General features: G+C 38.8%; 1 protein-coding gene across 10 annotated transcripts in view; it reads right to left on the bottom strand.

Moving 5' to 3' along the window:
• The window catches only part of Myo6 (myosin VI), a 142,855-nt gene that overhangs the window by 31,139 nt on the left and 86,077 nt on the right, over nucleotides 1-25,639 (bottom strand). For 5 of the 10 annotated variants that reach the window (XM_037207800.1, XM_037207802.1, XM_028879837.2 and 2 more), the window contains exons 11-21: nucleotides 24,235-24,243; nucleotides 22,430-22,610; nucleotides 19,082-19,226; nucleotides 17,406-17,563; nucleotides 16,085-16,176; nucleotides 14,228-14,300; nucleotides 11,899-12,026; nucleotides 8,937-9,032; nucleotides 8,517-8,690; nucleotides 4,523-4,561; nucleotides 647-740 (exon numbers count right to left, since the gene is read on the bottom strand). In XM_037207800.1, coding sequence (XP_037063695.1) covers nucleotides 647-740; nucleotides 4,523-4,561; nucleotides 8,517-8,690; nucleotides 8,937-9,032; nucleotides 11,899-12,026; nucleotides 14,228-14,300; nucleotides 16,085-16,176; nucleotides 17,406-17,563; nucleotides 19,082-19,226; nucleotides 22,430-22,610; nucleotides 24,235-24,243 — 1,189 coding nt within the window. The remainder of the gene's footprint in view (nucleotides 1-646; nucleotides 741-4,522; nucleotides 4,562-8,516; nucleotides 8,691-8,936; nucleotides 9,033-11,898; nucleotides 12,027-14,227; nucleotides 14,301-16,084; nucleotides 16,177-17,405; nucleotides 17,564-19,081; nucleotides 19,227-22,429; nucleotides 22,611-24,234; nucleotides 24,244-25,639) is intronic. The other 5 variants (XM_037207801.1, XM_028879838.2, XM_028879840.2 and 2 more) reach the window with 1 other exon arrangement.

Genomic DNA, 25,639 nt, shown 5'->3' with positions numbered 1-25,639 from the left:
GATGTCAAGAAAACTGAAGCCTGCCTCATCTGGGGAGGACTCTAACACAAAATTAAATGCAGGGCTCTGAAAAGACTTTACTTAAAGAGACCTTAGACTTGCTGTAAATTGGCCTCTGAGAGGAACAGAATAAGGTCAGAGGACAGCCGGGTTTGAGAAGCAGCAGGGCCTGAGCTGGACCAAAGCAAACCCCAGAAAAAGCAAGGCAGCAGCTATGCTGGGGATGCATGGGCACAGAGTGTCCGAGCCTGGGGCTTCTGGGACTGAGCGAAGCCAGGGCCCGGGCTGGAAGTGACAGATCAATCAAGTTCATAAAAGTGCCACAGAGCCCAAGGGCTTCATCCTGTTTTGATTTTTTTTTCCCCCACAAACAGTGGAGGAGAAGCAAGGACACCAACCCCCTCTTACCCCAGCTGCGTGGGAAATGAGGACTACCGTGGACTGAGGCTGCCCAGAAGCAGCCTGCGTAGAGCGCCGGGTTTGCCAGTCACAAGTTCTTTATCATGCCTAATTCCGTGATATTACTTCACAAAAACTAGAAGTCAAGGTTTCTCAAGCTATCTGCTTCCTACGCTTTGCTTCGAATTATGGGATGGTAAGCTATTGCTTGAAGATATTGTGACAGAATATGAAAATATAGAAATACCTGAACACTGAAGTTGAGACAGAATTTGGGCACCTTCGAAGTGGTGACTTGTCATCTTTAAGTTGGGTTTTATGCAGCGAATGAAGCTTGCTCCCTGAAAGAATAAGAAATACTTTTTAAGGTTGTACGTATAGCATCTTTACATTTCTGTACCTATGAACACCACCAACTTTCACAACACATTCATGTTAACAACACATAATAACTACAAAGGGACTTAGAGTTTTATTGTCATAGTTCTATAATTTGAACCTTGAAATGAATGCCTACACTTTAAATATTAGCAAGATGGCATTTTAGTTTTGAATGTCAAAAATCATTCTGAAAAGTCTTTCACTGCAAAGAATTTCATCCCATTTGAACAATGCACTCTGTAGGCTTAACTCGATCTCCTCATGGAGGGTTTGGCTTTTTGTTTTTCAGGGCCGGGCCTTGCATACACACAGGCAAACATTCTATCACTTAGCTAGATCTCTGGCCTCTACAGAGGCTGGGACAGGAAATAAAAATAATGCCATTTAAAATTTAGGCTAAAATGTAAGCAAACAAAACACAAACATAAATCAGTATTTTCATTCAATTTCAAGGATATACAGGTCTCCAATGGCATCACTGTGTGTTTTGTTTGTTAAGCAATATTTTCAAAACTTAAGGGCTTCCATGTGGTGATCATATTTCACTGAACGAGGCAGAAAGAATACTGTTTGTACCACAATGGAAGTGCTGTGTGCAGAAGATAACGTAGCAGACAGTCAAACAGCTGCTTCTCTTCAAAGTGGCCACCATACAACCCTGAATAACTATTTCAATAATGATGCTCACCACAGACACTTGGATGACATGTTTCTACAAACCATAATCACCTCATCATTTTAGAGCAGTGTACTCTGGGAAATGAAAATAAAACAACCTCCTCGTAAGACTTGACATTTGAAAAGTACTCAAAGGAAGGAAGAGGGCGGGTGAACTCGATCAAATACATTATACACATGTATGAATTTCTCAAAAACATACTATATTTTTACAAGATGGCATAGCTCTTATGAGTCAAATATTTTGGACTCAGAAACTTCATGATTTTCTGGATGGCTCCAAGGCAAATTCATCAGTAAGTAAAGCAGTAACAGCTTAGACAGAGTGACCGTTTGGCTGCTGGAAATGACTGGTGACTTAAAGGGAAGAGTATGAAGTTGAACTCTGATATGTACAAAAAAAAAAAAAAGCCTTTCCTTGGAATCCCAGTTTTTCTATATAACCCACATATTCATTGTCTTTCTTTTTCATTTTGTTTTATAAAGACAAACTCTCGCTTTGTAAGCCAAGCTGGCCTCAAACTTAAGAGCCTCCAGCCTCAACTTCCTAAATTCTAGGACTGCCAGGTGTGTGCCACCATACTCAGCAATTAGGATTTCTTTCTACATGTGTTTCGTTTTTCCATCAAAACACTGGGGTGAACCGGGTATAGTAAGTCACACCTATAATCCCTGGGGCACTGGGGCAAAGATAGGGTCATTGTAAGTTCAGGGCCAGCCTGAGCTATAAATGTAGTTAAAAGATGAACTTGTAGTAAGCTTGGTATGTATAAAGGACAGAAAAATATTGAGTTCATTTTTGTCTGTAGCACACTGTCATGTCTGAAGAGTCTTACTATAATAAATTGCATGTTTTATCTTTAATATTAAAATGTCTCTTTTTTATAATTACTATTTTCAATATAACACCAGTAGCACAGACACTGAGAGCAGCAATTAATAAATGGGACCTCTTAAAACTGAGAAGCTTCTGTAAGGCAAAGGACACAGTAATTGAGACAAAACGACAGCCTACAGAATGGGAAAAGATCTTCACCAACCCCACATCTGACAGAGGGCTAATATCCAGAATATATAAAGAACTCAAGAAATTAGACATCAAAATGCTCAACAGTACAATTAAAAAATGTGCTATAGAGCTAAACAGAATTCTCAACAGAAGAATCCCAAATGGCCAAAAGACATTTAAGGAATTGCTCAACATCCTTAGTCATCAGGGAAATGCAAATCAAAATGACTCTGAGATACCATCTTACACCTGTCAAAATGACTAAGATAAAAAACACTGATGACAGCTTATGTTGGAAAGGGTGTGGAGCAAGGAGAACATTCCTCCACTGTTAATGGGAGTGAAAACTTTTACAGCCACTTTGGAAATTAGTATTATGGTTTCTCAGAAAATTGGGAATCAATCTACCTTAAGACCCAATGATACCCACTCTTGGGCATATACCCAAGGAACACTCAATCATATCACAAGGATACTTGCTCAACTATGTTCATAGCAGCATTATTCATAATAGCCAGAACCTGGAAGCAACCTAGATGCCTCTCAACCAAAGAATGGATAAAGAAAATGTGGTACATATACACAATGGAGTATTACGCAGCTGGAAAAAACAATGTCATGAAATTTGCAGGCAAATGAATGGAACTAGAAAATATCATCCTGAGTGAGGTAACCCAGACTCAGAAAGATAAACATAGTATGTACTCAACTCATAAGTGGATACTAGAGGTAAAGCAAAGGATAACCAGACTACAACCCACAGCTCAAGAGATGCTAGGAAACAAGGAGGACCCTAAGAGGGATCACCTTGGGAAGGGGAAACAAATGAGATCTCCATTAGTAAACTGTGGATAAGGGGGGCAATGGAGGAGAGGGGATGGGAGATGAGAACATGAGGGAACGGAATGGTCGAGCTTGGGGAGGGACGGAGTGAGAGAGCAATGAAAGAGATATCTTGATAGAGGGAGACATTATGGTATAAGGGAGAAATTATGGGGTAAGGGAAAAACTGGGTGCTAGGGAAATTCCCAGGAATCCACAAGGATGACCCCAGATTATACTACTAGCAATAGTGTTGAGGGTGCCTGAACTGGCCTGCCCTGGGAATCAGATTGGTGAATACCCTAACTGTCATCATAGAGGCTACAGCCAGTAACAGATGGAAGCAGATGTAGAGATCCACAACCAAGCACTAGGCCAAGCTCTGGGAGTCCAGTCGAAGAGAGAGAAGAGGGATTATATATGAGCAAGGGGGTCAAGATCATGATGGAGAAATCCTCAGAAACTGAACTCACGAACTTTATACCAACAGCCATGGAACCTGCATGGGACTGGACTAGACCCTCTGCATACGGGAGACAGTAGTGTAGCTGTGTCTGTTTGAGGGGCCCCTGGCAGTGGGATCAGGATCTATCCCTGGTGCATGAGCTGGCTTTCTGGATCCCATTACCTATGGTCAGACACCTTGCTCACCCCTGATGCAAAGGGGAGTGACTTGGTCCTTCCTCAACTGAATGTACCAGTTTTTGCTGTCCCCTGCTCCTCCATGGGAGGACTTACCCTTTTGGAGGAAGGGATGGGATGCGAGGTGGGTCAGAGAGGAAGGCAGGGAAGGAGTGGGAGGAGGGATGAGAGGGGAATCTGTGGTTGATATGTAAAAAATGAATAAAAAATTTTTAAAAAACTAATAATAAACATCTTACCATCTCAAAAGCTGACTGTTTGTGTATGTGGGTGTGGGTGTAGGTGTGGCTGTGGCTGTGGGTATGTATGCATGTGGGGTGTGGTTTGGGGTATGGCTGGGTGTGTCTGTGGCTATGTGTGCATATGTTGGGGTGTGCACTGGGGCTGGCATCCCGAACCTCATGCTTACGAGCTAAAAGTCTAGCACTGAGTTAAATTCCAGCCCTCTAAAAACCGAGTTCTTTTTGAAATAGAATGTGGTTTAAAATATACCTCTCATTATCCAAGGGTTACTGTGCTTACTTGAATAACCACTAATAATCATTTCAAAAGACCGTTTCAAAAACATGTTTTCTTCTTAAGCATACTCACAGTACTTCGTAGTTTATCCAGAAGCAAATTTAACTGTGTCTAGAAAAGAAAAGAAGACAAGATTATTTTAAAAAATCAAAATGCACAATGGAAATGAATTAATATTGACTCGCCACTATTAGAGTAAAATAACATGCAAAAACATCCACATGTAACATATTATAATAACCTGGCACACAAACTTTGTAACAGGCAGCATCATGCAAAGTGGCTAATGAAATGTCAAGGACAACAACTTACATTATTAACACAGAACTTGTATAATTAAGGCTGAAAATTAGTGACACTAACAAAGAAGATGAATAAGGAAAACTATATGAGCAATGAAGGGAAGCATGTGAAGATGGGGGGGGGATATACGCAGTGTGAAAGCTGCAGTGCAGTATCTGAGTATGGATCAAACAAGGCACCGCCGTGTCACGTGCTATGAAGGCTGAGGTGTTTAAAATGAGCACTGTGTGTACAGCAGGATTAGCTCATGCAGCATAGCAAAACAAAACTGCTTTATCTAGCTTCAGAAATTCTCTTCCCTAATTTAAAATGTTATATATTTCAAGTGCTTTTAAAACTCAAACAATTTCCTTAAAATATTTTTCACAATGAATACAGTTACCATGCTTTCCTAGTTTCATAATACTGATTATAATTTACCCTGGCTCAGTGTGCTTAAATTATGTTTGTTTTGCTAGTCTACAAAGTAATTTTATGCTGAAACACTTATTATGCTACTTGGAAAATACAAATTAAGATGCTAATCCTGAAATTAACATATTGTGTTGAGCATAGCTATAATTAATAGTAACATGTAGACTTTGCTGAATGCTTTTCCATGAGGCAATGCTCAAAGAAAGCTTTTCCTAAGTATTGTTATATTTAATCCAACGAAGAATACAGCACAATGAACCTAATTAAGAATAGATTATTAGCCTCGTTATACAGGTATTATTAAGATCTAGGGAGAAAAAAATGATGTGTCTGAGACCATGGAGCTAGCAATGGCAAAGCTCTGACATCAAAGTTCATTCTCTTACTGTGTTATTAGAATAAAATGAATTTGTCATGGGACTGAAGAGTACAGTCACATGCACAAAACTAGTTGACAGAAGTCAACATCACACATAACTAGGTGACAGAAGTCAACATCAGTCTATACCCCAGACAACTGAAAAGCAAGCCAACAGCCTCTTTGAAAAGAAAGCAACGGTTATAAATCCACTCTTTTTAAGCTATAGACAAAGTGTGCTGTTTTGTTCAAAAAAAAAAAATGGAGATAAAGTCAGAATAGTAGAAGGAAAAATAAAATAGCCACAGCTGAGAAAATAGAAAAAAAGTCCATTAACACAAGCCAAAGCCCAGAAGCAGGAGTACTCTTGGCAAATCAGGCTTCATGTGCATTTTTTATATAATTATTTTTAGATTTGATGTTAACTATGTATACATGTATGCATGTTGCAGTGAGTGCAGTTACCCTCAGAGGCTAGAGGCTTCAGATTTCCCGGAACTAGTTCCAGGCACATGTGGATCACCTGATGTGGGAACTGGGAACAGAACTTGGGTCCTCCGCAAGAGCAGTACACACCCAACCTCTAAGCCATCTCTCTAGCCCTTTATTTTATTTTTAAAGACACAAATATTCGTGTTTATAATATAATAAGATTTCCAGCAAAAATAATTACTTTTTCTAAAACACTATCAGTAAGTGGTGGAAAAATGCTTGGTCCCACGGCACTGGATAACTGGTGTGTTACTGCAATGGAGCCTGCTTTCTGTTTGTCTTAGACAGCTCACATTTAATTTAACGAGCTATTGAAGTATCTTTAAAGTTAAGAGTCCTATTAAGATTTCATATCAGCCCAGAATGGTAGCACATGTCTTTAATCCCAGCACTCAGGAGGCAGATGCCAGTGGATTTCTATGAGTTCAAGGTCATCCTATTATGAGTTTCAGATCAGCCAAAGCTACATAATGAGACCCTGTTTCAAAATTAAAAAAAAAAATACTTCATTCTTTAGCATATCAGAGAAAAACAGGTAGAATATTTTATTCCTATCACTCAGAGTTTTTGCAATCAGTGCAAAAAGTAGATATTATATATATAGTTACAAGGTATTTAAACCCTCCAGTTAAAGATTATTTATACTGTTTATTATTTTAAGTACATTTTTAGTAGTAATATCACTATATTCATATGAGATGATGTGATTTGTTTTCTGAGGAGGGGTCTGATGGTTATGTTCCCCAGCCTGGCCCTGAGTGCCTAGGCTCAAGTGATCCTCCTTGTTGGTCTCCTGAGTCACCTGGGACCACGGGAGCCATGATACCACACTTAGCCCATGTGCTGTTTTCAGACCAACCTGTTATCAAATGTTTAATCTGGAATGGAAAAATACTAGAAAAAAATATTGACACTGAGTATATCAAGAACTTATAATTAATACATCCTAATTTGAATACAAAATTCAAACCTTCATATTCAGCGACTTAAAAATGTTTTATGATTATTCTTCAATATTTATATTTTGAAAGCTTTGAAAAGAAACTTAGCTTTTAGAAATGTAAGCATCAAGTTAGATATTTAGGATCCATGTCAATTCTTTCTCTTTTTTTTGTTTTGTTCGTCTGGTTTGGGTTTTGGCTTTGAGACAGGGTCTCACATAGCTCAGGCTGATCTTGATCCAGGTACCAGAGATTAGCCTTGAACTCCTGATCCTCCTAGTTCTAATTCCCCTGATCTGGGATTACAGACATGTGTCACCAAGCCCAGGTTAGGGCCCATTTCAACCCAAAAGGGATTTGAGGTTTGTGCTACTAGCTAGTACCACAGTACTATTTATATAAGTGGTTCTTAACTTGTAGGTTATGACCTGTTTGGGGTTGACTGACCCTTTCACATGGGTCACATATCAGATGTCCTGCATATCAAGTATTTACATTATGATTCATAACAGTAGCAAAATTACAGTTATGAAGTAACAATGAAAATAATTTTATGGTTAGGGTCACCACAACATGAGGAACTGTAGTAAAGAGTCACAGCATTAGGAAGGTTAAGAACCACTGCTTTATATAAATACTGTTCTTAATTATATCATTTTTAATATTTAAAGTATGCATTTCAAAAGGCAAAATGCAGTTGTATAGAAAATATAGTGATACTTACTGGAAATAAACAGAGAATTTAATTGTATTTCTTTGTTCTACACATTGCAATTATTTACTAAAGGTTTTTCTATACTAAGCAATGATTATAAGCAATACTGAACAATAATTAACAGCATTCTATCACTAAAACACACCTTGTTTTGAAACATTCCTTTTTAGATTTTAAGAATTAATTTCGGATTCAAAATTAATAAAATAAATTATTCTTTAACATTAGATAAGCAAATTAAAGCGTTTTCCACACCAGAGCACTTCTCTTTTATAAAAGTTATCAAAAGCTCTAATTAAATTTTACTGTAATATGCATGCCCATGATGCCACGAGAGAAACTGCGTTGAAAATGAATCACAAACAGAACCATTAACTTGAGACGGGCTCCTTAGCATAGCAGCCATGCTGTGAAGGTGATCATTTACCTGAAGCCTGGATGTGCCTGCTTTTCCTCTCTCAACTCAACTAGTCCTCTCTAGCCAGCTGGAGCTGAACTACTGCAGCTAAACAGAACTGCTGAATAAGGAAGGGAACAGAAAACATGTGGGAAAGAGAAGGCTTGAAGGTCACCCAGGCAGTATGCAGAAGCAAGAACATTAGGAGAATCAATCAGATTGCTGTGTGCAAACACAGTCTGGAAATACAAGCATTTCTGTAGACTCGGTTACTATGACCACAATCAGATGGTACATACAAGCATTGATAATGCAGGGTCTTCTCTTGAGACATACCTGGGGCACTTCCATGCGCTACATGATCCACTTTACAATATAAAACAATGGTTTTTATTTTAAATACAGCCAAAACAAAACCCTTCAATTAAGTTATGTAGCACAAATACCTTGAATTTGTTTCCCACGCTGATGAAGCTAAGTTTTCCTGCCTTTTGTTTTGTATCTTTGTTGTTATTTGTGGATGATTCAAATAATGCCCGTATAAACTTATCCCTGGATTCACAAATCAAGGATTCAAGAGACATATGGAGTGCATCATTATTTTTTTCCACAAATTGGGTCTGAAAAAAAAAATCAAATAAATTGTTTCCATCCACATTGTGATAAACATCCCCTAACTGAGCTCTGAGAAAACACAAATGTTCTGTTTCCACACTGACCAAGAGAGCAGGCCACTTCAGTGTGGGTGATTAGTGCATCAAGGAGCTGAATTTGTAAAGCTATTCCAGTGCAAAAAGCCAGAGGCTGCCATACTGCAGTTGTGGCTTCAACACCAACCATTTTCTGCTAAGCAATGTTGTACTCACTGTCTCATAGCACACTGCCCCTGCAAAGTGCCTGATGATAAAACCTTCATCGTCTCTGAGGTTCCTGTGCACTGCCAGCTTCGACTTCCTGGGAATCTGAGGGGAAAGTGCAGACAGGTAGAAGTTACCACATTAAGAAAAGACTGTCAGTGACTTTCCTTAGACAATCCTAGATGCAGATTACCTGAAATAATAAGACAAGTTTCACATTTCTCATAATTATACTATGTTTAAATGTCAGGTACACGTTAAAGTACTTGTTGAATCTAATCAACATTTGCTTTTGTCTTAGTGAAAAAAATCGGTGTGAGAGCAAAACATACATACATGTATACCTGTCCCACAGGAAACACACACACATATGCCTGCTACACACAAAATATACACTCATATGACTGCCACACACAAAACAAATACACACATCCCTGCCACACAAAAAACATATACACATGCATACCTCCTACACTCAAAACATATACTCACATGCCTGACACACACAAAACATATACACATGCATGCCTGGTACACACAAAACACACATGTGCACAAACTACCACACACAAAACATACATATGTACACTTGTCACACACAAAACACATACACACATACATACACACACATGCCACACATAAAACACATATACATGCATGAATGTCACAAAATATATACACATAGATGAATGCCACATACAAAATATACATACATGGCTGGATGCCATATACAAAGCATACACACATCCATGCCTGCCATACACAAAAACTCGGTTAAGCGTGCTTCCTGTTCCTCCAAAGGCCTTGAGTTTGGTTTAAAGTAACCATGTCTAGCAGCCCAAAACTACTGCCATTCTAGGTGATCCAACACCTTTTCCTGGACTCTGCAGGCACTACACTGGTGTGCACATACCCACAGAGAGACACATATAAAAATAAAACCTCTTTAAAAATAAAACTTTATTTGAAAGCAAACACAAAACACAGTTGCAATTTTTGTGAAATTAGCCACCTGTTTCTAAAGCTCCATCTTCATGCTTATTAGAATCACTCAGAGGGTTTAAACCTCCCTCACCCCATGGTGTCGGTATAGGATGATTCTCAAGTGCAGCCAGGAAGAAAACCATGAGGTCAGCACAAGGACACTTCTGGTGTCTCAAATCAACCATCCTAACACTTTCCACAGTGAGCCTGAAACTACCTCAAGGAAACTACACCATGCTAGGATGGCAGCATTTAATTATAGTATCACATATTTGAATTATTTAAACTTCCAAAATACTTTCACATCCATGATCACAGTTGTCTCTAGAACTAATCCAAGGGGAAGGAGACAGTACCATTTAAAATGGACAGACTGAGCTGTGGGACCTGAGGTCTGAGCTCTTTGAACAGAGACAGGGCAATCTCTCAGGAGCCAGAATGGAGACTCTGCTGCTACACCACCTTGCCTGACCACCTTGCCTGCCTGCTAACCCACCCCACCCTCACATGCCATCAAGGCATGTCACTTACCTCCCCTTCCTGTCTCTCATCTGTGATATAAAGGTACTAATAGGATTAAATAAAGTCATTCAGGTAAAAGCATGGGGATAATGCGAAGTGTTTCATGAATGGCCATCACGTTTAATTTAAAGAAAAAAACAGCAAACTAACGCCTCTGTAAATCGGGATTTATTGCATTGTTCTTGCTTGGTCTCCCTGAGAAAGCAGCCAGGCCTCATTCCTGACGCTTGAGCGTGCTGTCTTTAAATTACACACCTCTGAGATTACTCTGGCCACAGTTATGCTGACTGAGATTAGCACCCTTGGTGAGGCAACCACGCATCACAGGCCATATATCAAACCGCCATAAACCAGCAAGACTCAGTACACAGCTTCAATATTAGCAGAAGTTTCATTACAGATACATATCGTTTTGTTTCTTTCCACCAAAGTACTAAAAACAGGCTGTATATTATGATAACTACTAGGGATAGGTAAGAACTGTAAGTCAAAGGAGAAGGTGCTTCTGAGGGTTTGAACACGAGTTTTTCCAGTAAAGCCACTGAATCTATCTTCCACTGATGTTTATTATTTTTTAATTGGCTTTTAAACTGTCTTTGCCTCTTTTTTAACATATTAACGGGTCTCTAGTAACACTTGGTGTATATACGCACTGTTGTTTTGTTAATAATGAACACAAGTGAGCATATTTGTTACCATTCATTTAAGCAGCTTGACCATCAAAGCAGTGACCATTACTCGATTTTACAACTTCAAAACACACACGGTTAATGGAGGCATCTGCCAATGTGTACCCTAAGCCCACTAAGCAACTCTAAGTAGCTTCTCTCATTTCTTTTTCGGTCTTCTTTTGAGGGAGTGGGGAGAGCCCTGCTGATATGAAGTAGCATCTACCTTCACGACTGAAACTCAAGTCAGCGTTTCTGGGCTGGTCAGGCTTTCTGCACTGGGATGAAGTGATGTCTGGATTGTGTCAGGAGATGGTGGTTGAGGGGAAGCCTTAGCACAGAGTTGGAGGAACACAGAAAACTGTTTAAACAGCCACAAATGCCAGGTTCCCAGAGGACAATTTCACTTTCACTGCCACGAGCATTCAAGAGCCAACAGCAGTTCAGCCACCCGGGCACTTATTTCTACCCCTCGCCTTGTCTCTTCTTCCCTTTAGACGACCTGATCTTCCTACCAATTCAGTATCATTTCCCTCTCTGGGTGCACGAGCTACTGCACTCAGCTAAAGCTTTACTGGAAAATATGTATGTACACACACACACACACACACACACACACACAAACACACAATTTTATGGCCGTCTATATAGGAAATATTTGCTGGTTATAACCTAGTTGCTCTAATCTTTGGATAACTTCTGACTCTAGTTGTTAACAGTATCTGAAATCTAGTGCGGCTGTTTGCTTAAAGATTTCTCTTCCCAGCAGAAGATCCCTTTTAGAATGGTAAACTCACAGTGAGTCGGAAATGGTCTTTGTGCTTCTGGTGAACTGCAGATGTAAAGTGCTGGTCACTCGGCTGGGGAAGACGATTTTCTTCATCCAGAATATCCAGGATTCCCACTAATTTCACTTCAATTAAATCTATTTCAAGACATCAAAACATTCATAGTGGTGAAACAATACTTAAAAGAAAATTTACTCAGTTTCAAGAAGTATTTGGAAATAAGGTAAGAGTTAATCATGAGCATATTCTATCGGAGGCTATCTAGACATGGGAGAGTTTAAATTTCAAATATGAGCATTTATTTAAAGGTAATACCAAGCCGGGCAATGTTGGCGCATGCCTTTAATCCCAGCACTCGGGAGGCAGAGCCAGGGAGATCTCTGTGAGTTCGAGGCCAGCCTGGGCTACAGAGTTCCAGGAAAGGCTCCAAAGCTATACAGAGAAACTCTGTCTCAAAAAAAAAACAAAATAAATAAATAAATAAATAAATAAATAAATAAATAAATAAATAAATAAATAAATATAGACGTAAAGGGTCTATTAACTTGAAAGGGAGCATGGGAGGAGTTTGAGGGAAGGTGGCTGGGAGAGGCTGGAGGGGGAAGGAAAGGGGAAAGTGATGTAATGCTATTGCAATCTAAAACAATTTTAAAAAATGTTTTTCAAAGAAGGTAACTGATACCATAAGCATTCTTTGTGTTCACTAGGGTAACAGTCTAAGGACCCAGAACCTCCCCCTTTTCCAGATGACATCTACATTCAAACTCAAAACTGTAGAAGTTTTTGCACACAGAGTATCTTTCTTTTTTCCTCTTTTTTTTTTTGTTTTTTTTTGTTTTTTTTTGTTTTTTGAGACAGGGTTTCTCTGTGTAGTTTTGGTGCCTGTCCTGGATCTTGCTCTGTAGACCAGGCTGGCCTCAAACTCACAGAGATCTGCCTGGCTCTGCTTCCCGAGTGCTGGGATTAAAGGCGTGCGCCACCACTGCCCTGCCAGAGTTTCTTAATACCATCTTCAAAACTGATTTTAAAACTTGCAAACATAATTTTTACTAACAATATATTTTTATGTTCCTTCCTTTATGTTGGTTGGATTTTCTGCCTAACCAAAATAACTATAAATTTCAAACATCTTAAATACAATTATATATATATATATATATATATATATATATATATATAGAGAGAGAGAGAGAGAGAGAGAGAGAGAGAGAGAGAGACTGACTAGAATACAGTTCAAGGTTCCTAGTGTACCAATCAGAAAGTGATACTTCTTTGAAAATCGATGATGAAGGAGGATGAACATGGTGAACTAAGCTGTAAATGAAAGTATTTCAGTAGGTGCTGAATGAGACGGAAGTGGGACAAAAGATCGACAGAGGGGGAGAAATTCCAGCAAGATTAACAACCCCACAACCAAGCCCCGGAGGGAAGAAGAGTCACAGAGGCTAAGGGATGCTGACCAGACCAGGGTACAACAGGAAGCCTCTGGAAGGCTGCACTGGTACAAAGTGATGTTGCACTATATTATGCTGTCCAAGTCTAGCATATGAGTTATGACTGAACTATCAAATTGGGTTTTCAACTCCCAGGCTTGCCAAACACTTGATTTCAGAGATGGGGTGGGAAAGAAAAGAAACAGGATGGGAGATAGAGAGATGGTTCGGTGACTAAAAGGACCTGGGTTCGATTCCCAGCACCCACACAGCAGCTTACAACCATCTTTAACTCCAGTCCCAGGACTCTGTGGACACCAGGCATGAATGTAGTTCACAGACATACGTGCAGGCAAAACATCCACACAAACAAATAAATAATAATCGACAGAGCTATCTGGAAGGCAGTAGGGTAAAGGTTTCTTTATTGATGAGATCAAAGAAAAGCAGAGGCCCTGTACTGCTGTTACACAGTACTATCTAGATTTAACATGGAATGTCGAAAGCCATCTTGCAACCGGTGAGAGGAACAGCCAATCCACAGCAGAAATAGAACCAAGAGGCCAAGGCAAATCTCACCAAACTACAAACGTCATCATCATAGATGACACAGCTGTCTGCTTGCCACCTGAGTAGTGGTGCTGCCCTCTTACCTAGTTCACAAAACAGTCTTCTAACTAGTAAATAAATACCACAATAAACAGAGATTGTAGGAAAACTTTCAACAAAGCTGACAAAATGCTTTGCCAGGAAACCTAACTGGCAAGGAGTACTAAGGAAGTCCACCTTGCAACGCCACAGTCCCAAATCTATACCTAGTGTCTAAACCATGGAACATAGAAACATTCCCAGCAAATACATGGTCTCTCCCATGTTTCCCAAAGACGGACTCACAGTATCCATACCTATGCAGTCCTGATTGTCCACGTAATGCACTTCATTAACACCCAGGCCCTCTTTCTGGTAGAGTTCTTGTTCCTGTGAATCAAATATTATAGTCATCAATATGGAAATACCGTGCAACATAAAATGCCACCTCTGTTTGGTGTCATTTCTACATAAGGGTTAAAATGTAAATGCTTTACCAACAGGTATAGCCCTAAATGGTTTCCTAAAGATGGAACCAAGTTTGAATACCAAGTACTAAAACCAGGAAAATAGCACATAACTTCAAGTGGATGCAGAGACTCCACAGCAAAATAATATATATAATTAGGAAAAAATAATACATCAATAATATCTCAATGAAAATAATCCCTATATGTAAAGTCAGTATCTTCTTAAAATAATTTTTAAGATTTTTTATCATGTGGGTAACATATACATTGAAATTAAGTTAATGTGCTCTAACATAATTTTTTCCCTCAATGGTTAAATACTTCTTCCCTCGTCCTATACCAGGGAGGTTTCCTCACATTCTAGAAGGCACTGTCAACTTGGACCCACTCTGAATTTGAAATTCGTGTGTATGCTTTAAAGCCTGTAATAAAAGCAAACATTAATCAAGACAGTGTACCCTCCTTTCTACATGGTTCCTATTTCTCCATAGAGTGTGAGCTGGGCGAGTATGAAGGGAAGCGTAATGGCATGTTAAAAACCAAGCATGCATGTGGGATTTTACCACAAAGGAAGGACGAACGCCACCAAACAGAGCATAGACACATCTTACCGGGAAGTCCTTGCTCATCTGTGTATGCAACAACTGACTAACTACAGCTATTTAAAAATGAACGAAAGCCGTGAAGTGCCAAAAACCCTGCAAGGACAAACACAATCACATCTGGGGAGAAAACAGATGAGACGGGAATGAGGGGAAAACAGAACACTGCGCATTTCAGCTCAAATCTCGGGAATGGCAACGCTGGTACAAAGGAGGTACAGGGTGTGGGCCAACCGCGGGAAGGAGAGTGAACCCTAGAGCAGCCGGGAAGTGCCCTCGGACCTGCCTTCCGCATCTGAACAACAGGGGCTGGCTTGGATGAATTTCCCAGTCCCTCTACTCCAGCTTCTTCGATCAGCCAAGCCTATTCCAGATGGTACAGAGAAAGGAAAGCCAAGAGAGTGGGAGAAATCATGGGAGAATTCAGCACTAAGAGGAGAAAAGCATGAGCCTAAAAACAAACCAATCTATCCAAAGCTAGCTTTGCTTTGAGTAAACTGTAAAGGATCATAAAATAACTTTTCCTAGTCTAACTTGGTATTCTGAATGTCGGCCATGCCCAGAATTATATGCTGAGGGCAGAGGAAGGGAGTTCCTTCCCAGAGAAGAAATGGTGGCCAGCCAAAGACAGGCCATTCAAAAGCAGTGTGCAGCCCACAAGATGGCCCAGAAGGAAAAGTGCTGGCCACAGGGAAGCTGCTCAAAAGCTCCTGACTGGTGGCTTAGCGGCACACAGGGAGAGGGCAAACAGCTGGCGGAACACACAGAAGCAGACCCTGAGAAGGGCAAGAGAGGCCAAGGGCAGAGGTGAGAGGAAGCAGCTCTTTAGTAGTGGCAGAAACAGAGACAAGCAAGTCACGATGAAAGACACAAGCTGAGTTTACTAATGAAAGCCAGTGGTAAGAAATCACCGACGCTCCCTTCTGCAAAGCTGCCTGTCCTCTCTCTTCCAAGGGCCCCAAACTGAGCGGCTAGCGCCTGCTGGACCACTGGGCCACTTCAGAACAGACTCCATCAGTCAGGGTAATTGCAGCATGATTGTCTTCCTTGAGATTTAAACAGTTTAATACGGATCTTAAATTTAAATGATGACACTACTCACCTCCTTCAGGATCCTTTCGTTAAAAAACTGTTGAAGCTTTTCATTGCAGTAGTTAATGCAAAACTGCTCAAAGCTGTTGTGCTCAAAGTACTCTGAAAACAAAACCAGAGCAGGTTGTCACCATCCAGTGACGCTCATTAACTTATCCCAGGATAAAATGCAGTAACGTAGTGTTGATGCTTTGATTTCAAATTGGGTTTACAAGAAATTCTTTGTTCTGTGTCCATCCCCAAAAATGTCCTTAACTCAAAATATGTTTTGTCAGGCACTGCACTTAGGTATCAGAAATACCTTGTTCTACCAGAACAAAAAGGTGTCTGATGTGAAAAATTAAAACATTAGAAGTCATTTCTCTCTAACACAAACTTCTAAAGCAAAGGTACTAAAGCAAACTAAAGTATAAGTGTGACTTAAAATTCATGCTCTTTAGGAGATTTTCTTTACTGCTTAATCCATTACCAACAAACGCAATGATAGTAATGTGTCCTCAAGTCAAGCGTTGGATTCTATCTAAGATCCATGAGGCTCTGTAATTTTACAACTCTGAACATGTGTGCCATGCTAAAAAGTGTCTAGTGATTATGAAATCTTATCAGTGATGGGAGTTTATCTGTTTCTAAACTATGTCCCAACTTTATTGTGCTTAGCAGCAGCACTCAGTTTATTTCATCTGTATTCATCTAAGAAGATGGAGACCTCTCAACTGTAGCAGTTTAGATGAACATGTTTTCATTTTAGTACTAATCAGCTTCCTCTGGAAGCTGCAATGAAATGCAGACATGAACATACAAAGAAAATAAATCAAGTGAGTCAAAGGTTGGGATACTTCACCTTGACTGTCAACTCAATTAGATGGATAAGTGCCCAGAAAATTGTTAGACCACACCTCTGGTGAGGGTCTTCCAGAGAGCACTACAAACAGAAAATCCTACCCTGAATGTGAGAAGTACCATTCTAGAGGCTGGGGGTCCAGGTGCAACAAGACTGGATCAGAAATCTACCAAATATAGTCATACCCTCTTTTCCTTCCTCTTGCCCCTCCCATTTCCCCTCTCCTTTTCCCTCTTCTTTCCCTCACTTTTCCCTCTTTTTTCCCCTCCCTTTCCCCTTCCCTCTTGGCCTTCAGGCTGTGAGCAGCCCTGCTCCACCAGGGTGGACTGAAACCTGAAACCTCAAGCCAGGATAAACTAGCTTTTGCTTCTTTTGCTTCTTGTATTTGGCCATAGCAATGAGAAAGGCTAACACAACAGCTTTAGAAAAAAAACATTTTTATATTTGTCAAAAATATCAAATACAAATTAACAAAAGAAACAATACTTACCAAAACCAGCAATATCCAGGACTCCAATAAAATAAGATGATGTTTCAAAAGGAAAACACTGATTCACTCTGTTTACCACATGATCAAAAAGATGGCTGTAGACAGTCTTTGCCAGAGCATCACGGGCATTGTTTGCTTGCTCCACTTTCAGAGGGACCCTAGGAGGGAGAAGAGAATATTCCAATGCAAAGTCCTTAAAGCGACAGACTGTGAAAATGATGCTGGACACATAAAATCAAAGCACATCTGACATATTGGCTATGAGGACAGCTGCCAAGTTTCAGGTGAGCAGGCAGAGAGAAAATAGGAACAAAATTGAGCAGGGCGAGCCGAGCGGTGGCGCACGCCTTTAATCCCAGCACTCAGGAGGCAGAACCAGCCAGATCTCTGTGAGTTCGAGGCCAGCCTGGTCTGCAGAATGAGATCCAGAAGAGGCACCAAAACTACACAGAGAAACCCTGTCTCAAAAAACCAAAACAAACAAACAAACAAACAAACAAAATTACAAGAGACAAACTAAAACAATTAATTAAAATTAGTCTAAAATATACTACTGGGGAAAAATGGCTTAAAAAATCATTTTAACCTTCATCTACACCTCACTTTACACACTAAATATACGAAAATTATTTAGAAAAATAATTTTCCTATTTCACTTTTCTAAAATATGAAACAAATTTTGTTTAATTCAGGGAAACTTAAAAGTTTGGTAACTTATTTAACTTAGAAAAAAATACTGACATCTTAAAATTTGAACTTTCTAACTCCTGTATGTAGTAACTATATGGGATGATGGGCCAGCTATTTTCCTCAGTAAAATTAGAGTCTAATAAAAAGAGAGTATCACAGAAGAGAATTTCTAAATGCCATGCTAGATCCTAAGTACCGAGTACCATGGGAAAACACACACACAAAAAAAAATGTTCAATTTTTTAGTGCCTTTAAAAATTATTCCAGTATGAGCCGGGCAGTGGTGGTGGCACACATTTCTTTAATCCCAGCACTCCAGAGGCAGAGACAGGTGGATTTCTGTGAGTTTGAGGGCAGCCTGGTCTACAGAGCGAGTTCCTCTGGTCAGAGTTGTCCTCTGACCTCCACACATGTCCCACGGTACATGTACGTCTCATCTCCCCGCCACACACAAAATAAATAAAATAAAAATATCAGACAGAACACATGGATAATCACAGCTGTCAATTTGACTGCATCTGAAATCAACTACAACATGAGCTGCAGGGCACCCTGTCGGGATTTTCTTGGTGAGATTATCTGAAGCAGGAAGACCCACCCAAATATGAGTGGCACTGAAAAATAAATGGGCAACTTCATTAATTTAAAATACTGTATCACTAGAAAAGAACGTGTTGTAATTTTCAGTCGTTGGTTTTTGAGACAGGGTCGTTCCAAATGAAAGATAAGTGTGAAGTGAATGCTCTTATACAATGAGTCTCTCTTAGTGGGCGCTCAAGCATACGCCACTTCCACGGAGAACCCCACTCATCTCTCTGGGGAACTGCAGTCGCTGGAAGCACAGAATTTTGATCTGTCAAGCGTAGCTTGAACATACAAATGGGAAGAATGAACGATGCATAAACATTGACCTCAAATCTCAGTGTTTTCAAAATACACGTTCTTCCTTGACGAAGCACAAGGCAGAGCAACGAGTTCGAACTCACTTTATAACAGTTCCTTTGGTGCCCCCTGCTGTGGTGAGCATGACTCTCGTGGTTAAGCTGACTCGCAGATCATCTTGGTCCAACCCCAGCAACTCAGCACAATACTCCAGGGACGGGGCAGATTTGTTCTTCAGGTTACAGCCGCCTAATGGGAATGTTTCAATGTGAAATTAATACGCGCGAGTTAAACGAGGTTTTCCAGATTCATTTCTTAGAATCTTCTTCATCTATGTAGTATTATGGGATAGATGAGGATCATTTCTAACTTTCAAACCCAGATCACTTTTTTTCCATCCTTGTTGGATCTCCCTACTGACAAGTTAAACAGAAAACCCTAACCTGGGGCAAATGCACAGTGTTAGAGACTCACCCTCCCTGCCAGCAGATTCACCCACAGTTTCTGTTACCTGCTGCCAACTTGAGGTCAAACTATTCTGGAAATGTGCAGAAATAAATAATTCCTAAGTTTTAACTTGTGCATCCTTCTGAACAATGTGACAGGCTCTCCCGCCATCCTCACCAGGACTATAATCCCTTTCTCTCACCTGTCTACACTAAAATTACACAAAAACATGACCATTAAGAATCCATTCATTTATTTAAATGTTTCCTTTTTTAAATCATATTACAGCATTTCTTACAAGAGCATGGTAGGTCAACATAAGGAACTTTTTTAATCTTGGAAAAGCATTCATGTTAGTCCCTAAAAGCGTTCTCTAAATGTTTTTATTACTGTTGTGTTGTTTATTGTGATATTTTTACTGTTATGGCATACATATTTGTTACATGGGATTTTTAAAACACAGTTAGTCCTAACAGGTATTTTCTATATTGCCACTAAATAAAACAGTTTTATAATATTGGGGAGCCTTACAAATGTTTATTGGAGAATTAACTTTATGTTAAAATCATTACAAAAGTACTGGGTTTCTCTGCAAGTCACTATGGCAATCCAAAGTTAAATTTTCTAGGAAGAAGGAAAAAAAGAACACCTCATTTTTAATTAGCAGGAAATTATTTGGATCCATGGGAAGTCGTGGAAAAAATGAAGATTAATACAACAAAATTTAGCTATGAAAATAAAAATTACCTAATGTTTATCTCATCCCAATCTCCCCTGCATTCTGTTTTTTTTTTCTCCCACAACAGAAAGTACTTTTTTTTAGTAAGAGAGAAAGCAAGCACAGACTATGTCCCTTTTGATCACTTAGCATGCTTTAGCTAGTCACATGACATTTAGGATATACTATAGAGTTGCATGTCCTTCCTCGAGTCAATAGTAAGTATTTTTGTGTATTATCTACCCTCTCCCACAAGCTCCCTTCCTATAACAATGCTAAAATATAAACAAAATATATCTTGAAATATATTTTCAAAGGAAAATTTCCAATTCCTCTTTTAAAAAACTTTAAAGATGATTAATGCATATTCCAAGTACCTAGTTTTTAATGCATCATTTCAATGAATAATAGTCTATATATTAATTAATTTGTTCACTTACTATCTGCCAAACACCAGTATTCAAAACGTCTTGTAAATACTTATCTCATTGACTTCTCTTCATGGCATGAGTTGGGGCCTACTATCTCTTTATAGGGAGGAAGCTAAGACACAGGATGGACAAGGTCATACAAGCAGATAGCACACGATGAAACAATTTGATTGACGGTCATGTGCTCATCCATTACACTATGTTGTGTCCAACATTATTGACTTCACAGATCACAGGACAATAGATCTGAAAGTCATTGAAGATTGTCTATCTTAGTCTGCTCACTCACAGATGACAAGGCTCAGTAGTCATGAGAGATAATAATACAATCTCCTGAGCCAGTCAGACATGACTACAACCAGGCTCTCCTGTCTATTACTTCAATAGTAGCCATGCTCAGTACCACTGTGCAGGTTCCATATCTGCAAAACAGAGGCACCTCCTAGCTATTCATTTTTATATGTTTCAATTATGATTATGAAGGATTTTATTTTATGCATAGAAGACATTTTCCCTCCAGTGCTTGGGATCAAACTTAGGGCCTCAAAAAAATGCAAAGCAAAGCTGGGTATTATGGTACACACCTGTAATCCCAGAACTTGGGAGGTGGAGGCTGGAAGATCACTTTGAGGCCAGTCTAGGCTGCATGAGACCTGTCTCCAAAAGCACAAGAGAGGTTGTTGGAGAGATGGCTCCGTGATTAAGTGCTTTCTGTTCTTTCAGAGAACCCAGGTTCAGTTTCTAGCACCCACAAGGTAGCTCATAACTGCCTGTAATTCCAGTTCCATGGGATCTGATACCCTCTTATGGCTTTTATGGGTACCAGGCACACATGTAGTGTGCATACACTCATACACTTAAAAAAAAAAAAAACTTCAAATTTTAAAAAGAGGGAGGGATGGAACAGGTAAGAGAAGGGGAAGTCCTCCATCCACACTGATGACTTGAGCCTAACACATTGTTTCTTAAATAGTCCTTCCGTCTTTCTCTGAGGGCCTTTCTATACATATACTATTACTAGGAATTATTCTTTTTAAAAGCACTTACAGATCATCTCATTTTGCAAATGATGATATCTGTGAAGTCTGACACCAAAGCCCATAGCATTGGCTGCTGTATTAAGTGGTGCTTCAGACTCTTAATGCATCCTTGGTGTAAGTTTCTAGCAAAGTGTATTAATGCAGGGCTAGTAAACGTTTTATTCTAAGGAAGCAGGCAGTAGATATTTTTGGTTTCAGAGGGCAAAGTCTGTGAGGAGCACAGCTTTGCCACTGGAGCATGCACACTGGGATAAACAATACATAGACAATGGAAGTAGCTATATTCCACTAAAACTTTATTTATAAAAACAGGTGATGGGCTACATTTGCCAATTCTATATTTGGGTACCAAATTTGCAATTATATAAAAAGTCTTATTGTTTATATAGAAATGGAAACACTAAAACTGAAAAGGTACTATATTGGTTGGATTTAAATACTTTTCAACTTCCATAAAAATGAAACTTTTATTTTTATCTCCCACTAAAGAAGGATGGGCTACTGTATATTAAATTACCCCAATTATCTGATTCAAGTTTAGATCTATGAAATAGAAAAGGTAAAAATAGACATTAACGGATAAGAGAATTATTCCATTAAGTATTAAAAGTATAATATTAGTACAAACCACATAATAGCTACTAACTTATTCAAAACTATTTCTTCATCTGTCAAATCACCATGCAACAGAGAATGTCCCAGAAATTTGTTATAATTTCAACACACGTACACACAAGTGACTGAATATTCATATGGCTAGGAGATGACAAGCATTATACTCAATTTTATTCTTTAGTTAAGAACTGAAGGAACAACCTGAAGTGCTTCCGGCTTCCTCAAAATCAATATTTCCAAGGTGCAGGACACCAGCTACGACTCGAAACAGATCAAGTTTTTCTTCATCATCCAAACCGATCTTTTTCATGGCTGTGCACATCCTAATAAAGTCTCCATGGTCATCTAACAGAGGATCTTTCAGGGAACCTGCCTTAACATACTATAAAACAAGAAGGTATCAACTGACTGGTCTTCATGCCACTCAAATCAACTAACAGCTACACCAGCAGGCCTGTTAATGCAATATACGACATGCAAAAACAAAATCTGTCAACGGAAAAATGTAAGCTTTGGAATATGTTTAAGAATAGAATGGTACATAAAGTGTATGCAAGGATTCTCTGTGCTATTTCTTAAAACTTCATGTGAATCTACAATTCTTTCAATAAAAACTTGAATTAAAGCAATGGAATGAGATGTTTTGCAGTTAAAGTATGATGCTAACGCTAAAGTATTGTGAGTCTCGGATGTTAGATAAATATAAATTAGTGAAAGGGGAAAGGGTGGCTGGCTGAAATGAAGCAACAGCCTCAGATCAAAGAGAAATAAAGTAGTAATGGATGTGTTCACTCATCTGACTCAGTTAATCTATAATTATACAATGAGAAAATGTTTCATGATAACCCATGCAGGTTACAAATATATGCACTTTTGTCAATTAAAAATAAATATGAAAATAAAACAATTCTGTATGCAAATAAATAAATATGAAAAAACAGGACAAGTGAAAAGAATTGTAATAAAGAATTTAATGTGCCGCCGGGCGGTGGTGGCACACGCCTTTAATCCCAGCACTCGGTAGGCAGAGGCAGGTGGATCTCTGTGAGTTCGAGGCCAGCCTGGTCTCCAAAGCAAGTTCCAGGAAAGGCACAAAGCTACACAGAGAAACCTTGTCTCGAAAAACCAAAAAAAAAGAATTAAAAAAAAAAAGAATTTAATGTGCCAATAAGCTTGGCACTAGGTTAACTACTGACAACTACATCCATATAAACAGAAGCAAATCCAGACAAGGCAACAGCATCTCCATGGCCTAATAAGTAATCCTGTAACTTTTCTGTGTTGTATGTATGAGATGAGGTGAATTACTACACATTAGGGTAACTCCAGGAATGCATGCAATGGCTTTCTGGATTAAAAGAGAGAAAGAGTGAGAAAGAGAGAAACTTGTTTTCTCTCCTAGAAAAATTTGTATCTCAAGCATTCATATGTTAAGATCTAGCAAACTCAGAGAGTGAAGAAAGTTAGGCCTGCAAAGCAAAAAGAAGTAACAAAAAGAGAAGTTATTACTGGACACAGAAAAACTTATCTAGGAATTTTCCAGAACCGGAGCATTAAAAGCTAAAGTTAAAATAAGGAAACTCAGCATCAGAATTAATGAGGATTAAAGCTGCCTGATGTTTTCTTCTCCCAGCATGCAACTGCTTCTCGTCTCCCAGCATGCAATTATTTCTCAAGTTAACAGTCTGCCTGCTTTTCACAAGATGCTTTAAATGTCTGAGTGTGTGCCAGATTTCCGGAAAATGTCTAGAAAATGAAATTCTATTTTATTCTTTAAAAGAAGCAGAAGCAACAATCACATGCAAAGTTTAAAGAATCACTATCATGCAGAATTTTTAGTCTCGCAGCTGAGCATCTGAAGCATTTAAACGCTGTTTTCTAATCAAACTTCAGGAACGTATTTGCTTCATGGCAGACTGAAAATACTGCATTCTCCTAACATTTGCACACAGCATAAAGACACCCAGACAGAATGAAGCAAAGGGTTAATTAGTCAAAATGATCACCTCATCCTCCTGACAAAGAAGACATAAAAAGTAATTTAGATATATTAGTCCACTGTTCACCTTTATATATTATACACATGCACATTCTTTTTCAGTGATATAAGATTTCTGATAAAGAATTCCCACTCTAAAATATAAGAAGTTGGTGTTTTCCTCTCTAGCAGGGGGCATGGTACTATTTGGAGGGTAAGCATAGGCTTTCTTTTCTCTCTATTGCTTTTTCCTACGCTTTTGCATTTTTTATTTATCTTCTCTATAGGACCACTGCAATTGTCCCAGATGTGTTTGATTATCTTAGTGGAAAGACTGCAACTTATATATTTGATGGCATCTTATAAAAACATAGTCTTTTTAAGACATAGTAAAGTAAATGCTATAATAAACACTAATGCTGCTTCCAAAAGTCTCAGCTGTGGCTAGGACATAAAATTTACCCAGAACTCAGATAGCTATATCTAAAATAACATGCAAAGTATCAAATTAAACAAGTATTAACTGTAGTTCCATGTGTTCATAATTTGAAATGATAATTTTATTTTCTTTATATACATTTATATTAATGCATTTTACACATAATTTATCTTATCCAGTCTGAGTAAAGTCAAAACATCTGATTGGCAAGTACAGAACCATTAAAAACTGCTAACAGTAAAAAGTTATTCAACTGACATAAATATTTTTAAAAATAATAGTCAAGATTAACTAATACCAATAACTAATCCTGATTTAGTTTTCATAACTTAAGTGTGTTGTTTAGACACAATACAACTGATTACTTGAAATCTGTGGGTTAAAATTTCTAGAAGTTTAAAATTCTTAAACATTTAATATTTTAAAATAATAATTACACAATTATTAGATTAATGAGACCAAAATATATAAAACTGCATAATATATTCCAGATATATGGTTGATACAGCAAAATTATAATATGTGAACAGCCTTTCACAAGAATGCTTAAGGTATTTACTGTCTATTTCAACTCTCTCTTCTGTAGACAACGAATGAAAAAGCATACTTTATGCTTTCTACCGAGATGTTCCTCAAAAGGCTCATGTGTGGGAGACTTGGTTTCCAGTGTAGCAGTATTCAGAGGAATGGCTTTGGGGAAGCGACTGGATCATGAAGACTCTCACCTTGTCAACAGATTAATCCTTTGATGGCCTCAAAATGTGATGGGTTATTAGTAAGTGATGGAAATTTGACTGACTGAACTAGGAGTTTTGTGGTCTTTACTTTGTCCCTGACACACAGTCTCTCTCTTTCCTCTACCTCACCTCCCACTCACTTCTAGCCACCATGAGGTGAGCAGTTTTACCTAACCACTTGCCCTCTGCTATGAATTATCCCTCACCTTGGCCCAGAAGCATGGAGACCACTAACTGTTGTGAAATATTACTTTAAC

The sequence above is a fragment of the Peromyscus leucopus genome, chromosome 7 (genome assembly GCF_004664715.2).
Source record: "Peromyscus leucopus breed LL Stock chromosome 7, UCI_PerLeu_2.1, whole genome shotgun sequence".
Classification (NCBI taxonomy): Eukaryota; Metazoa; Chordata; class Mammalia; order Rodentia; family Cricetidae; genus Peromyscus; species Peromyscus leucopus.
Note: the sequence above shows the minus strand (reverse complement) of the source record. Positions and strands in the feature narration are given on the sequence as shown.